This window comes from Neovison vison, chromosome 7 (assembly GCF_020171115.1).
Source record: "Neovison vison isolate M4711 chromosome 7, ASM_NN_V1, whole genome shotgun sequence".
Lineage (NCBI taxonomy): Eukaryota > Metazoa > Chordata > Mammalia > Carnivora > Mustelidae > Neogale > Neogale vison.
Genome location: NC_058097.1, coordinates 204,763,710 through 204,779,253, shown reverse-complemented (window position 1 = coordinate 204,779,253; position 15,544 = coordinate 204,763,710). Strand labels below are relative to the sequence as shown.

Here is a 15,544-nt window from a genome sequence, read left to right as displayed (position 1 = left end):
ACGCCGATCGGAGCCCCTGGAGGCTGGACCGGCATCTGGCGCAGGAAGTGGGTGGGGAGGTCAGGGTCCTGTGTAGGGAGTGTCCGCTTTGACACTTCTCCAGACGCCCCCGTGGACGTGTGTGCTGGGCAGTTAGGTGGACACTCTGGAGTCCAGGGGCGAGCCGCACCCCCAATCTGGAAGCTGTAGACGCAAAATGCTGCTCACGGTACGGGAGCAGCTGGGCCCTGGGGCTGTGTTGATGGAGAAGGGGGGGCAGATCCCCGGCAGCGCGCCCCGCTCCATCCCTGGCGAGGCCCCTCCCCGGCCCGCAGATGCACCTCCTGCCGGTGCCCTCACGCGGCAGCCTGGGAGAAGCCTGACGTTCCTCCTGGTGAGGACGCCGGGCCTCGGGGGTCAGGGCCTCACCCTCGTGACCTCCATTAGCCGCATGACCTCCCAAGGACCTGCGTCCAGATGGTCACACTGAGGGGCTGTGACTTTGCGGGGACCCCAGACATTCAGTCCAGGACAGGGCCTCCTTGAGCAAAGCCGTCCTGAGGTCCAGCCTGTGCGCCAACGGGACTTACCTCCAGGCTTTCGTGCTAAGACCCAGAGCCTGGCCCTGAGGGGTCTCCCCCGCAGGGTCTGTCCCCAACATGGTCATCTCCCAGTGCGTCTCGGGGCGGGCGGCCAGAGGCACGTGGTGGAATGGAGTCCGTTGTCCCTTCGGCCAGAAGACCCTGTCCCCACTCAGCCGCCCCTTCAACAGGACAGGGAGCACCTCGGGGTCCGGGGGAGCCCCATTCAAGGAGGCACCAGGTTTTACCCGCCCATCTGCTTGGTGCCCTGGGGCTCTTACGCCCGAGGCCCTGCTCTCCGGAGGAACGAGAGCTGGGTCTTTCTCTTGAGCAGCAGGAGAGGGTCAGATGTGTGGGTGGAGGGACCCCGTGCTCTGCTCGGGGACAGCTGTGTTTGCAGCCAGCCCGGATGCGGGACAGTCAGGCGGAGCCGGCAGCTGTGTCCGTGCTGGAGTCGAACTGGGAGCTCGGGCGATACAGGCAGAGGCCAGGCCCAGAAGGCCACCGGCAAGGGGGTTCGGGGGCATGTGGCGGGGTTAGGAAACACTTTGTGGGGTGGGGGTAGGGTTGGGGGGGGGCGCTGGGGAGAGGGTGGAGACCTGCCATCCAGAGGTGGCTACAGAGGGAGGCGTCCGCTGGAGGGCACGGCTGACTAGGAGTCCCTGGGTCAAGCCCACCGTGCTGTCTCCCTGATCCATGGGGCCCAAGCTCAGTGTGGATCTCACCGGGCTAAACTCAGGGTGTTGGCAAGGCAGCGTCTCCACCTTCCTCTCGCTCCTGGCTCTGCCCCCCGCCTCCCTGCCAGACCTGTAAGGATGCTTGTCAGAGCCCTTGCCCCCCGCCCCGGCAGTCCAGGATAAGGACCTCACCTGCAGCTCTCAGCGGAGTCCCTGATGCCCTCGGGGTCCCAAGTTCACAGGTTCTGGGCAGAGGAGGAGGTAATCCCGCGTTTCGGGATTACCCTGCCGGGCAGGAGGTATCTGAGGGGGCGGGGGCTGCTGACAGGCGTGGAGAGCCAGCCAGGCCCCCACGGGCTCCTAAGGACTCAGCCCTCAGCACCTCCCCACGCCCTCCCGTTCTGCCGCCCGCCCTTCAGACGCGCTGCTCCCAGCCAGGGGCTCGGCGTTCCCAGGCCCGTCTCCCGGCCCCCACGCCTTCTCGGGGCTGCTGAGTACTGCCCTGCGGTCATCTGCTGGCTCTGCCCATTTGCGGACGGCTCTGAGCGGCCGAGCTCTGGCGCTGGGCGTGGACGAGCGGCCGGGGCCCAGGCAGGATCTGTGGCCCCTCAGGTCAGCCCCGTGGAAACCCTGTGCTCACTCCCGCAGCCTCCTCGGCTACCTGACCAAGTACGACTGCTCCAGTGCAGACATCAACCCCATTGGTGGCATCAGCAAGACAGACCTGAAGGCCTTTGTCCAGTTCTGCATGGAACGCTTCCAGCTTCCTGCCCTGCAGGGGTGAGTGCCTCCCGCGTGACGTGGCTGTGCCCCCCCATCACCCCATGCCGCAGCTCCCTCCTGCCTGATGGAAACAGCTCCGCCCTTCAGTGGGCATGTGGGGTCTTGTGACCAGGTGGCCCCCGGGGACACTGGGCCATGTCTGGAGACCTTGTTGGTGATGGTGGCCGAGTGTGCCCCTGGCACCTAGTGGGACTGTGCCCCCAGGACGGCCCCGCAAGGACGCATGACCTTCCCTGAATGTGGACGGTGCTTGAGCAGAGAAGCCCCGTGGGGTAGCCTCTGCCGGCGGCTCCTGCCCCAGGTCGTGAAGCCCCCAACATCCACGTCCGTCTCCCCAGGAAAGCCCAGCCAACCAGCCCGCTCAGGGTCAACGGAAGTTGCAGGAGGCTGGCCCTTGAGCATGGGGCAGTTGGTGTGGGGGTCACCTCCCCGTGCCCACAAGCACTGTGGCAGCCGTGATGACTGACCTGTGTGTCTTGGCCGCAGCATCCTGGCAGCACCGGCCACCGCAGAGCTGGAGCCCTTGACTGACGGCCAGGTGTCCCAGACGGACGAGGTAGTGCTGGCGGCTCTGTCCCCATTACCCGTGTCCCTGCATCCTCGAGTCCGAGCTGGGCTCCCCCATGGCCGCCTCACTGCCCCAAGCAGCCAGGGAGCCCAGCTCAGTCCCTGTCCCCCTGCTGCTTTGACATTTCGGTCCAGCCTTCTTGAGGCTGATGCCCTGGAGGAGGGGAGAGTGGGGAAGGTCTCTCGCAGGTGGGAGGGGTGCGAGCTCAGAACCGTTCTTGTCCCCTCCAGTCGAAGCTGGCCTGCGAGCCAGGAGGGGCAGTCAGGGCCATCAGCAGCGGGGTGCCACTTCCGTGGTCCTGGGCCATTGCAGAGTCTGTCACAACTGACCGTCCTGCCGCCAGCGCCTGTGGCCACCGAGACTTACCTGTGCTCCGCCCGAGAGTTTGTCGTGTGACTTGCATTTTGAAGTCCGTGACCTGGTTGGTTTGTCTTAGTGTGTGGTGTGAGGAAGGGATCACACTTGATCGTCTGGCACCCGGCGCCGTTTGCTGCCGGGACGGTCTTTCTTCCGCAAGTGTCTCGGCATCCGGGTGGAAATCAGGGGTGTGTGTGTGGATCCAGTTCCAGACTCCGCTGACCCCCCCAGGGCCGCACCCCCTGGGCCACCGCAGCTTGGTAGGAAGCTCTGAAGTCAGCAAGTGGGAGTCCTCCCGTTTCGTCCCTCTCTTTCAATGTATTCCGGCTGCTCTGGGCCCCCTGGACGCCCGTTGGAGTGTCGTCTTCTGCCGCACACGTGGTGCCAGCTTGCCTCTCCACGGCGGGTGTGCCCAGAGCACAGCTGGGCTTGGCGGGTGTCGCCCCCAGAGAACGCGGCCTCTGAGGCCTGGTGTGACGGGTCTCCCTCCTCACTCCGGGCTTCTTACAGCCTCAGTGTCTTGCAGTTTACAGAGCGTGAACGTGCACTTGTCTCGTTATTCGTTTCTAAGCACGTTTTCTCCTTCGTCCTCCCGTGAACGGAATTGTTTTCCGGGTTTCCTGAGCTGCTGGCTCATCTCCAGTGTCGGGAAGCTCCTGACGTCCTGCAGCCCGTTTCCGTCTTCTCTTTCTCATCTCCTACCGTGCGCTGGACAGTCAGCTCGCACTTCTCCCTCTGGGGCACGAGGAGCGAAGTGAGGGCTGCTCTCTGAGTAAGTCCCCCCTTACTGCCACGCCCCTGCACCCCAGACGCCGTGCTGTGCCTCGTCGTCATTTTTGTGCACCTTTGGACGAGGTCTGATTTCCCTCGTGGTTTCTTCTCACCTGTTGGCTACTTGAGAGTGTGCAGTTGGAGTCCCGCGTATTTGGGGGTTTCTGAACTTTCCATGTGTCCCCAAGTCTATTGCCCTTTTCCTTTACGGTTGGGAAGCAGGCGTTTCCAGTGTTCTGAAATTCATAGAGGCCAGTTTTATGGCCTGGCATCTGGTCTGTCCTGGAGAACGTCCCGTGTGCCTCGAGGAGAACATGTGCTCTGCAGTCGTGGGCAGAATGTTCTAGAGAGGTCACTTAGGGCTCGTTGGTTTGTAGGGTTTGAGTTTTCCGTCCTCTTGTTGGTTTTCTGGTTCAGTTCTGTGCATCACTGAAAAGGGTGTTAAAGCTTCCAAGTGTTACTGTTGAATCTAGAGAATTCAAGTGTCGCGCTGGAAAACATTCACGCAGAAGTGGGCGCGGAAGGAGGTCCCTGGCGGGACCCGCTGGGCCCTGGGGCTCGGCATCGAGCTAGCTGGTCCCACCATCTGTGAGTCTCCGGGACAGATGAGTGGGAGGTAACCATGAGGGCCCCGGGTGTCTCTTGGTATTGCCCACACAGGGACCTGAGTGCCCCGAAGGTGACTGTGTCCCTCTGATGGGGGCAGGACAGGCCTCCCGAAGGAGGTGACATTGGAGCTAAGGCCCGAGGAAGACTAGGTGGGCGGTGGGGAGCAGGAAGGAGGGCCTGGTCACTGGGGGTCCTGGAGACCCTGGATGAAGGTGAGGTCTGTCCTGCTGTTCTCCGGAAAGGCCAGTGCCACCGTCCGTCTGTCGTCGGCTCTGGTTCTGGGGCACAGTGGGAGCTGAGAGGGGATTAGAGCAAATACTCAGAAATGCAAGAGGGGCTTATGTGAGCCTCCGTGGAGGCTGGCTCTTTCGAACCGTGCTAGGGGCGTCCCATGGCCGGCATGACCCAGGAGTCTGAGCTGAGCCGTCCATCCTTAGGGACAGCAGGATCCCCGAGGCAGGGCGCAGGGCTGGTCTGTTGGGCTGCCCTGCCTGACCTTGGTCCTGGCATCAGCCTCCCGGGGCTGCTGGAGCCAAACCCCCAGGCCAGCAGCTTAAACGACGGACCCTCTCATTGTGCTGGAGGCAAATCAGGTCATCCACAGGCCCTGCTCCCTGCCGGGACGCTCCAAGGGGGGGGTCCTTCGTCCAGCCCCCGGGGCTTCCTGGGCCGCGGCCACACCGGCATCCTGTGTCCATGCAGCTTCTCCCCGTGCGTCCCGTTCCATCCCGTACAAAGTCTCCCCGTGCCCAGGGCCAGCTCATCTCAAGCTCCTTCACTCCGTTACATCTACAAAAACCTTTATTTTCCCAAACGAACCCACAGTTTGTAGGTTCTGGGGCTTGGAGCGTGGACAGAGCTCAGTCCTTCAGCCCTCAGAACCAGGCTGGCCCTTTCTCCAAACGCCGGCTCCATGGCAGCGGGCGGTGGGGGGAGTGAGACCGCACGTCTGCTCGTGGCCCCGTGGGGACCCGCCCCTCCCCTGGCCCCAGGCCCACCGGCCGCGGGGACCCCAAGCTCGCCTCCAGCACCAGCCCGCTGCCTCTCCCTCCTCGCAGGACGACATGGGCATGACGTACGCGGAGCTGTCCGTCTACGGCCGCCTCCGGAAGGTGGCCAAGGCCGGGCCGTACAGCATGTTCTGCAGACTCGTCACCATGTGGAAGGACGTGTGCTCCCCGCGGCAGGTACGGCGCGCGCGGCCGTCCGCAGAGGGAGCCGCAGACTCGGTCCCCGCGGGATGGTCTGGCTCGGGGCAGCGAGTCGGCCTGCGTGGCCTGAAATGGTGGCGCTCTGTCGCCCGGGACACCAGCGCCCAGGGGTCAGGTCCTCTGCGTGGGGCCACTGCCCGCTGTCCGGCTCACGCGGTGCTCCCCCCGGAATCGCCTGGAATCCTCTCGCCGCGTGTCTTCCCGCGTGTCCTGCTCAGCTCCACGGACGCGGCATCCTGGGACAGCCCCCCAGCCACCCTGGGACGGGGACATTCGTCTGCGGCTGCCGGGGGGTGGCTGGCACGCAGGGGGCACTAGTGTGTGCGGTGCGAGGTGAGCGGGGGTCCCGGCCTGGGTCCCTGTGCCCTGTGACCCGCGGCCGCGTCTGTCCTCGCCCACCAGGTGGCTGACAGGGTGAGGCGCTTCTTCTCCAAGTACGCGGCCAACAGACACAAAATGACCACGCTGACGCCCGCGTACCACGCGGAGAGCTACAGCCCCGACGACAACAGGTTTGACCTGCGGCCGTTCCTGTACCGCGCCGGCTGGCCCTGGCAGTTCCGGTGCGTGGAGGATGCGGTGAGTCGGACGCAGGTGCTTCCCCACGTCTGGCGTCCGTCCCGGAGATGCGGCCGGCTCCCGCTGAGGGCCGGAAAGCTTTCTGTGTCCTGACCGTCCTCGTGTCCACCATGGGACGCGCGTCGGGCGTGTGCTGTTCCTGCCGCGCTACTCACAGGAGCAGCCGTGGGGACAGGGGCCTCGCTGTCGCTTCCAGACAGCGCCGGCATCCGGCCGGGCTCACGTCTTGTAAGCTGCCCGGCCTCGCCGTTCCTCTTCTGGTTAGCGATTATGTGGCGAAGGAGGGATTGGTAAGACCAGCCTACGAGGCAAGGCCCGCCTGCCCTTTCCAAGCCCAGTGCTGGAGTCCGGTGCCCGTGGGCCGCACCCTCCGGTACAGGTAGTGTAGCCCACGGGCTGGAAAGGGAGGCCGGCCTGCGGGCAGGGAGGGGGGCTGGCCTGCGGGCAGGGAGGGAGGCCGGCCTGCGGGGAGCCCGATACACTGACCACGATGAACTGAGACAAGGGCCATGTTGCGCCAACGATCGCAACAACTCAATGGACGCAGCGTCTATCTGGGGATAGAGGGAGGCGTCTGCGTAGGCGACGTGGATCCAGAGGAGTCACCCCAAGTCAGACTCATGTCCAGCCCACAGTTCTCGGGGGCGGGGTCACGCCAGGGGACAGCAGGCCGTGTCTGGAGATGTTCCCCGGGGATCATGCCTGGGGGGTTGTCTGTGTCACTGGCTTCTGGTGGGCAGAGTGCGGGGACACCACTGACTTCCAGAAGTGCCCAGGATGGCCCCGATGGGTTCCCCCAAATCAGGAATGGGGTTCAGAGGCCGTGCAGGTGTCAACCCCTCAGAAGGCACCCGTGGGCAGAGACACAGTCCATTGTGGTCTCGTGTGGCCGGGACCGTCGGCCAGACTCATCCTGCGCCCGTGCTCCGTGTATTCCCGCGTCCTCACGGATCGTGGGCACGGCTCATGGCTGCTTGTCCAGTCCCGTGACCGCCACCCAGATTCGGGCGAGCCGCTGGGTTTTAATCCCGTGGACACTCATGTGACCTCTCCTTCTAGGTTGTCCAGCTTGAGAGCAGAGGCCAGCAGGACCTGGACGGGGTGGACTGACGCCGCTCCTGCGCAGAGGGCCCCTCCCGCGAGCCTGCCGTGTGCTACACGGGCCTCACTGGGGACCGTGGGTGGGGGCCCATACACCCGGCCTGGAAGACCGCACCAGCCTCTTGTGTCCTATCTCACGGGAGAGGGATCTGCCCATTCTAGTGCCTTCAAGAAAGGATCCAATAAAGAGAATGTGGTTTCTGGGAGCAGACTCTGCATATATGGAGGGACGAAGAGCCCCCCTCGTCCATCCCCTCCAGTCTCCCTCTGTTCCCCGAATCCTCTGGGGAGAGAGGATCTGGGGATCCCCTAAGCCCCAGGGGATCCCAGCCTCCCTGCTGCAGAGTGAAGCTGAGATGGGGTGGGCCACACACACTCCCCCCCCAGTGCTGGGGAGGGCGCAGTCAGGGGTCTCTGCTGCTCTCCCTGCCCAGAAGCCTCCCCTAAGAAAAGAAACTTGTAAGCAAGGAGAGGAACTTATTGGTTAACATGGAAGATAGTACAGGGCTCTGAATGGCTTCAGGTCTGGCTGGATCCGGGGGATGCCTGTGTCCTTAGAACTTGGGTCTCTCCTCCCCCTGCCTTGCTCGGCTCCTCTGCCTCTACTGGCTCCCTTCCTGATCCACGTCAGGGCCCTTTGGCCTCCGCCTTGCCAAGTCCCTGGTTTGAATCCAGCAAGAAATCAGTGCCTGTGTCTTCTTGCTGGGTCTTAACGCCCATCCCTGAACCAGTGAGCTGCAGACTGGGGGCCCCCCACAGAGGACCAGGAGGTGTTTTAGAGGCAGGAAGAGCAGATGGTGAGTCCCTAAGCAACACTCATCCCTCCCGCACACCCTGGTCCGGGCCTGGCCTCTGGGAGGGCTCCACCCTCCTGTCCCAGGCGGACTCTCCTCAGGGGGCAGCCACAGGCTCTGGGCTGGTGAAGCCTGTGCTCCGCCTTCCCGTCAGCTTCCCACAGTGACAGCAAGGCCCCCACAACGTGAATCGGGTTGCACCCGAGATGTGGGCCCAAGCAGAGGGAGGGACACGCTTCTCTCCTTCCCCAAAGGCTGACCCATAAGATGGCGTCCATCGCTGGAGTCCAGGACCGCACCCCCACCTCCCCGAGCCAGGAGCAAAACCACTTCTCATCCCCCAGCCCCAGAGGCCTGTTACTTCCCGACCCAAGCCACATTGAAGATGGCCTTTTTCACAGGAAGCAAAGCCATTTTACTGCTCTTTCCCAAAAAGCTTTAGCCCCAGAGAACCCCAGAAGCCCGTTGCTGTGGTCTGAATGTCTGAGTCCCCCCAATACCAGGGGCTGAAATGCTGACCCCAAGGTGACGGCGTGAGGAGGTGGGGCCTCAGGGGGGCGGCCCCCAGGAACGGGCTTCGTGGCCTATGAAAGAGGCCCCAGAGGGCCCCATCTGAGCACGCCAGCACCCCGGTCTTCCCCTGCCCAGCCACAGACCCTGACTCATTCTCGGTGCTTCTGAGACACTGCCAGGGCCCTTTCCTAAAGCCAAGAAGCAGTTGACTCTTGGAGGAGAATTCGATTCCCCACCTGTGGGCCCAGAGATGAAGACCCGACAGTCCCAGCTGCTCTGTGAGCTGATGTCCCAGGGCGGTCCTTCTCTAAGGATGGTTTCTGGGCGTACCAGAGGTGCTGGCCCTGACCCCGTTGGCAGCCCCCCAGCTTTGGGCCTGCCGGGTTCATGACAGGTGAGATCCAGGAGATGTGAGCATGGGGTCCAGCAGCTGGACGCGGAGGAACAGCAGCGGCTGGACATGCCCATGACCGAGAGGAGGACAGTCTACACACTGGCGATGGCGACAATTGCAGAGCAGAAACCAGCTGTCTGGAGGGACGGCGGACGGCAGGCGTAGCCTCGCAGAATACGCATCCAAGAGGTCAGGAGCCAGAGGAAGATGCTCCCCTTGGCTGGTGCTTGGGACAAGGGCACTGGTACCAACCAGTTAGGGAAGAGGACAGAGAGAAAATGCTGGAAGCTGATGGCCGTCACGGTACCCAGCCCAGTGAAACAGGCGAAGCTCCGCGTCTTACAGATTCTGGAGGGACGGGAGCAGCGCCGGAGGGAAGGCCTGCGGATCCGTCGCACACGGAACAGTCTGCAAGCCTGGATGCACGGGGTCCACCGTGGAGAGACTGAGGTGGTAGACACAGAAGGAGTTTTTCCTGATGGACAAACGGACAAGCCAGATGACGATTCCGTTTCCCACCAACCACAAGGGGCCATGACCGCTTTGATGGACGGGAAGAGCAGGTGGATAGCAGTGTCCACTCGGAGCCATCCCTGTGATGGCATTGCTGGAATCGTTACCGCACAGGTGGTGCTGGGGAGGACTGAGCTCAGGAGGGTACTGCCGTGCTCCTCTCTCAGTGGGTTCTGGGCACCCCTGGTCAGGCGAAGACAGAAACGCAGAGTCTCTGGCCGATAACCAGGTGCCTCGCTCCTTCTTCTCCCTCCGTCTGCCTCCGCCTTCCCCTTCCCTCTAGTCCGCCCCCTCCCGCAGCCCCGCCCACCAACGTCCTGAGTGAGCGGCCTCCTGCTGTTCTGGGTTCTGGGCGGGTGATGGAAGGGGAGACTTGAGCTCATCCTTTCCTCCCCACCCTCCTGGGCCGGCCTGTGAGCATCCGCGTGGCTCACTCCTGTCTGTCTCCCGCCAACTGACTTGCTGGATGTCCCCTCCGGGTCAAGCCCTGAGCTGAACGCACAGGTGGGGGGAGTTGGGGAGACCCAGTCTCTGCCCTCTAGCAACCTCCGGCATCCACAGCTTATGGGATCATAAGATCGAGCTCTGGGACTCAGCGGAAAGGGCCACCACTTGCGTTCAAGACATAGAAGGTATGGGGGCACCTGGGTGCTTCAGTGGGTGAAGCTTCTGCTTCGGCTCAGGCGATGGTCTCAGGGTCCTGGGATCGAGCCCGGCTTTGAGCTCTCTGCTCAGCAGGGCGCCCGCTTCCCCCCACCCCGCCCGCCTCTCTGCCTACTTGTGATCTCTCTCTGTCAAATGAGTAAATAAAATCTTTTAAAAATGTGGTAAAGACAGAAGTTGTTAGGAGAAGGGAGACCGAAACACGGAACGCACCCGAGGAAGGGTCTGGGGTGTGGGGAGCCAGTCGCCCCCAAGGGCCGAGCTCTGAGTGTGGCCGGGCCAGGAAGAGCAGTGCGGGACACCAGGGAAGGACAGCGGGCTGTCAGTGTGGGCCGGGTCATCTGGTCTACCTCCTTCCTTGGGTCCTGTGCTGAGCCGCCTGAGCTGAGTGCAGCCTGCGTGCACGGGTGCCCCTGTGGGAGCCTTGCCCCAGCCCCTGAGGGGTTTCCTGTGCGGCCTCTGCTTCAGCACCACCCACGTGACCATGACCCCAAACACAGCCGGCCCCCCAGAGGAGCTCTGTGGGCCCTTAGGGTTGTGAATTTGAGCGTCCCAGGAGCTGCAGTAGACAGAAGACCGGCTCTTGCCAGAGATGCCCGTGTCCTAAACCCCGGAATCTGTGACTATGTTAGGTTGGCAAGAGGGAATGAAGGTTGCGAATCAGCTGGGCTTGAAAGAGGGAGGTGATCCCGGATGACCCAGGTGTGCCCTCCATGGAACCACAGGGTCCTTGTAAGAAGGAGGCCTCAAAGGCCGGGATCATGGCAGCTGAGGTTGGAGTCATGTATTGTTGGCTCTGAAGATGGTGGCCTCCAGGAGACCGGGGATGCTGGCCGCCTCCAGAAGCTATGATAAAGCAAGGGAACACGTCCTCCCCTAGAACCTCCAGAAAGAACACAGGCCTCCCACGGAACATAGCCTAGTGAGACCTCGCACAGATCGGGGGCCTCCGGGACCTCAAGGTGACAACAAAGTGACAAATGGGAATTGTTTGAGGCAGCTAAATCTGGTGGGAAATCTCTACAGGGCATGGGGTCCTCGCCGTGACTGTCGTGCTGCTGGAAGGCTTGGGCTTCTGCCTTCGGATGCCATATTTCGTAGCTTTCCCTCCCTCGATTCCCAGCATTTCTTAGTTTGTCCCTTGGACTTCTTCAGCCCCTCTCCTTTCTTCTTCCCTGGAGGAAGACACCTCCATGGCCAGTGTCTTCCAGGACACTCTCCTTGACATTCTGTTCTTTTCTCTTTAAACCATGTCCCTGTGTTCCGACCTCATCTGGTCCCAGAGCTTCCTGTCCATTCCTCCGTCCCCAAATGAGACGCCGTTTGCCCCCAACCTACTTATCAGAATGCCTACTGGTAATAACACCAAGTAGAATATGCTCCCCCCCGCCCAAACGTGTGCTCCTCATGGCTCGGCTGTTGCAGCCAAAAGCAGCCACAAATGACACATGATGAGGGAACACCTCACTCACAAAAGCTGTTATTTGAATTTCATGTAATTTTCACCGTCGCGGGTTATTATTTTTTTTTAAATGTCTAGCCATTTAAAAATGGGAAAGCCATTCTTGGCTCATGATTCTACAGAAACAGATCAGGGCAGGATTTGGTGGACTGCCAAAATGAGTCCATGGGACAGGTGGTGCCCATGGAGTACTTCAGGCATTTTCCCAAGCGCACAGAGATCGGAACGTCCAGGGACAAGCTTTGCTGAAGGGAGATGGATCACAGGACGCGGCGAGTCCAGACCCGGGGCCAGATGCAGGCAACAGGGTGTCAGGGCTCCTGAAGGCATCTGTCCCTGGCTCCTGCTTCCATGACTGTATCATTAGTGGTCAGCTATCCCTGGGCCATCGGCCGACATTTTTAAACTCTAGAGAGAGAGCCTGAGTGAGATGGGCAGAGGGAGATGGAGAGAGGATGTCAGCCGCCAGGGTGAGTGTGAATCTCAAAGCGGCGCTGGACTCCACGACCCTGAGATCATGACCTGAGCTGAAACCATGAGTCCCCCAGGCAGAACCCCCCAGGCACCCCCGATGTGTTGGGAAGACAGCGGTCACAGAGGCCTCAGGCATGCGATCTGAGTCTCCTGCAGCTCAAGAGAGGCCTGCCCCTCTACTTCCCAGGTCTGGTCCTGCCCTCCGTGGAGACAACCCTGAACACTGGGACCCGGCTGAGCCTCGCCTGCCCCACTCTCACTGCCCTGTGGGGCTCAACGAGGACGCCGCAGACATTCGTCTGCAAGACACTGCGAAGTTGTCCAGAGCAAAGCCTGGTTCAGGAAGAGAGCTCAAGCCCGAACCCTGAGGGCTCCAGCATTGCCCAAGGAACCAAATGATCAGTCTGGACAGGCTAAGGCTTCCACCCACCACACGACAAGCTTGGAACGGGGAGGGGTAAGACAGACGACCAAGTCAGGCATCCCCTTAGCAGAGGAGATGCTCTGCTCCACTCTGATATGTAGGGAATTTTCCGTTTCCCATAAAGAGGGCACCAAACAGCAGAGGCTGATCTGGCCCAAGACCAAGGTGGCAGGAAGTCCGAAGCCCAAGGTCAGGACTAGGGAGACCGGTGCTTGAGTCCACACACCTTGTGTCCCCCATGAGACCCACCCCAGTGAGCCCATGGTCTCGGGGAAGCTTCATCGTGGGTTGTGCCTCTTTTGGCCCCACAGTAGTGATCAGGAGACCCAAAGCCCAGCCTGGGAGAGTCCGTGGGCTACTGCTCGTGCTCCAAACCTCAGTCCTCACTGGGAAATGAAAGAAACATTTAAAAATTCTTGGAAACAAATGAAAAGGACAACAGATTTCTTCAAACATTTGGGATGCAGCAAGGACAGTCCTCACAGGGAAGTGCAGAGAGATTCAAGGTTTTCAGAAGAAATAAGGAAAGTCTCAAATACACAACCTCACCTTCCACCTAAAGGAGCCAGAGAAAGAACCGCAAATCAAGCAGGACAGAGAATTCCAGCAGGACAGAGAATTCATGAAGGTTAGAGCAAACATCAATAAACAGAAACCAAAAGAACAGAACAACAGACAATGAAGCCAAGAGCTGATTCCTTGAAGAACTCATAAGACCAATAGAACCATAGCCAGATGTACCAAAAAGGAAAGAAGAGGACCCAAATTGATAAAATCATGATGGAGAGACAAGAGTTCACAACCCCTAGAAACATAGAAACGACCAAAACTGAAAGCAAAGAAGAAAGAGAAAACGTGAACAGACCCACAACCCCTGAAAGGAAAATGGAGATGAGTGATCAAAACTCTCCTAGCAAACAAGAATACAGCACTGGACGGCTTCCCAGAAGGTGACCTCACTCCAAATCCTCTCTTTCTGTGTATGACAACCTTGTCCTGCCGCTATACACCTTCCCCTTCCCTCACCCTTTGGAGCCCTCCTCCACCTGCTCGATGGGAGGCCACCCAGTCAGGAACGGTATCCGAAGCCCCTTAGATCTTCAGATCCGCCTCATCTGTCGCTTGGGAACAAAGCAAGACCCTCCCAAGAGAAGTGACTCCGCGCCCCGCGTCAGTCCCTTTCCCTAGCCAAGAGAGCCCATCCCCTGGCTCCGAGCTCCGTGCAGTTCAGGTGGGGCAGGACCTTGCTCACAGAGATGGCATCCCCTCCATGGAGGCCTGGGCCGAGCCAGGCCAGGTAAGCCGGCTCCCGACCCCACAGCGAGCCAGGGACCCATCCTGCCCTGCCCTGCCGTGCCCCTGCCAGCCAGCAGTGCTCTCCGTCCCCTCTCCTCCCACACACAGCAGCCACACTGGCTCTCACTCCAGCTCCAGGACCCTCTCCAACACTCCGGGAGCCCTGCGACCCAGCGGTCCCTCGCGCTTTAAGTGTCCCTGGACCCCGGGGTGGTGGAGAATACCGGCGCTCAGGGTCTAGTCTGAACCAGCTCCAGGGAGAGGGGGAGCTCCCTAGACAGAGCTGCCCTGAGGCGGGCCCTAAGGGCAACCTTGGGGCCCTGGTCCCTAGGTACCTAGAGCTTCCTGTGGGCCTTTTTGTCCCTGCCCCTTTCATGGGCTGGTGGGGACAAGGTCGTTGCTCAGACAGGAGTGGGACACTGGATGTTCAACCCAGGAGCCAGACCCTAGGTACGCCCTGTGGGGGAGGGGGGGAGGGACCTCCTGAGCAGCAAGCTGCCTGGTGCGGGCAGGCCTGGGGCTGCGGAGTGAGTAGGACACAGCACCCCTTGTGTGAGAACCTGGGGGGAGAGGGGGATGAAGGAGGAGCTTTGCACAGACTGTGGTGACCTGAGGCCAGTGGCACCCGGCTGTCACTCTGCTGCCAGCCCCGTCCTGGCCCTTTGGGCACAGGCTGGGTCTCAGTCCATTATTGCAGGGTCTGGACGCTGGCGTCAGGCCGAGATGGAAAGGGCCCGGGTCCCTCAGCATTTTCTGCCTGGAGGCCCCTCTGCGGGGAGCCCTGCGGGAACTGGGGAGGCGGCCTGGGCTGAGCCACTGTCTTCTGTCTGGGTGTCTGTCTGGCGTGTCTTGCAGACGGTCTGGGCGCCGCAGGACAGGCCAGCTTTGTGTTCGACCATGACAACACTTTATTGAATGTCAGCAGTCAACAGGGGCTCAGAACCAAGGGTGCAAGTCTTCCCCTGGGGATGGACACCAGCTTCTCCTTCAGGGGCAGGTGGAAGTCCCACGGAGGCCTGGGTGCTAGCGTCCCCCACTTGGCGCCTGTGCTGACTGCGGGTGTGGGCACGTTTCATGAGTTTGGGGCCCTGAGAGGCAGGTGCTGAGGCTGGGTGACCTGAGCCGGGGTGCAGCGTCTGGGTTCCCGGACAGGGTCCCGACACATCTGCCTGGCCTCGGCCATAGCCCCAGGGCTGCAAGGGGACCACTGGAGACATGCGCTCTGGTGGCTCCTGCCTCCTGTGGTGTGGAAGGGGAGGGCGGGGCCCACTGGCCCGTCCCTGCTGTCCCCAGGCTGGGGTGACCTGTGATCCCCAGAGCTGCCCTCGGTGGGAGTCGTGGATCCATGGGGGCACGCCCAGGCCGCAGGCAGACACACAGAGGTCTACGAGCACTTGACCAGCTTTGGGTCAGAACTGAGGACTGCCCAAGGCCACGGGGCCTCGAATTCCTCAGTCTTCCTTCTGGTCGTGATGGGGCTCGTGTCGTCTTTGCTCCTGGGGGCGATCTGGCAATGCTGTGAGTCAGAGCAGAGGGTGCCTCCCCACCGTCCCAGGATCCTGCCCAGAGACAGCGGTTAGGCGTCCCGCTGTTTCCAGGAGCACCGTAAGAAGAACCGGGCCGGGGAGGCCCCATGCCCGCTGCTCCTCTGCAGTGGGGCCCGAAGCCACCTGCCGGCCTGTGTCCCTCCACCAAGGTCTGCCTGCTTCTCGCTCCTGGGAGCGGGGGCCGTCTCCCCAACCCCCACACCTGCATGGGGCACCCCTGGGCTCCCGCGGGGTCCCGTACTGCGGTG

General features: G+C 61.6%; 1 protein-coding gene across 3 annotated transcripts in view; it reads left to right on the top strand.

Moving 5' to 3' along the window:
- NADSYN1 (NAD synthetase 1) overlaps nt 1-7,422 on the top strand; it is a 32,371-nt gene extending 24,949 nt beyond the window's left edge. Inside the window, exons 17-21 of one of the 3 annotated variants that reach the window (XM_044259985.1) lie at nt 1,886-2,017; nt 2,507-2,576; nt 5,384-5,512; nt 5,939-6,115; nt 7,175-7,422. In XM_044259985.1, the coding sequence (XP_044115920.1) occupies nt 1,886-2,017; nt 2,507-2,576; nt 5,384-5,512; nt 5,939-6,115; nt 7,175-7,225 (559 nt within the window). In that variant the 3' untranslated portion in view covers nt 7,226-7,422. Of the gene's footprint in view, nt 1-1,885; nt 2,018-2,506; nt 2,577-5,383; nt 5,513-5,938; nt 6,131-7,174 lie in introns of those variants that run through there. The other 2 variants (XM_044259984.1, XM_044259986.1) reach the window with 2 other exon arrangements.
- Nucleotides 7,423-15,544: the final 8,122 nt, after the last annotated feature.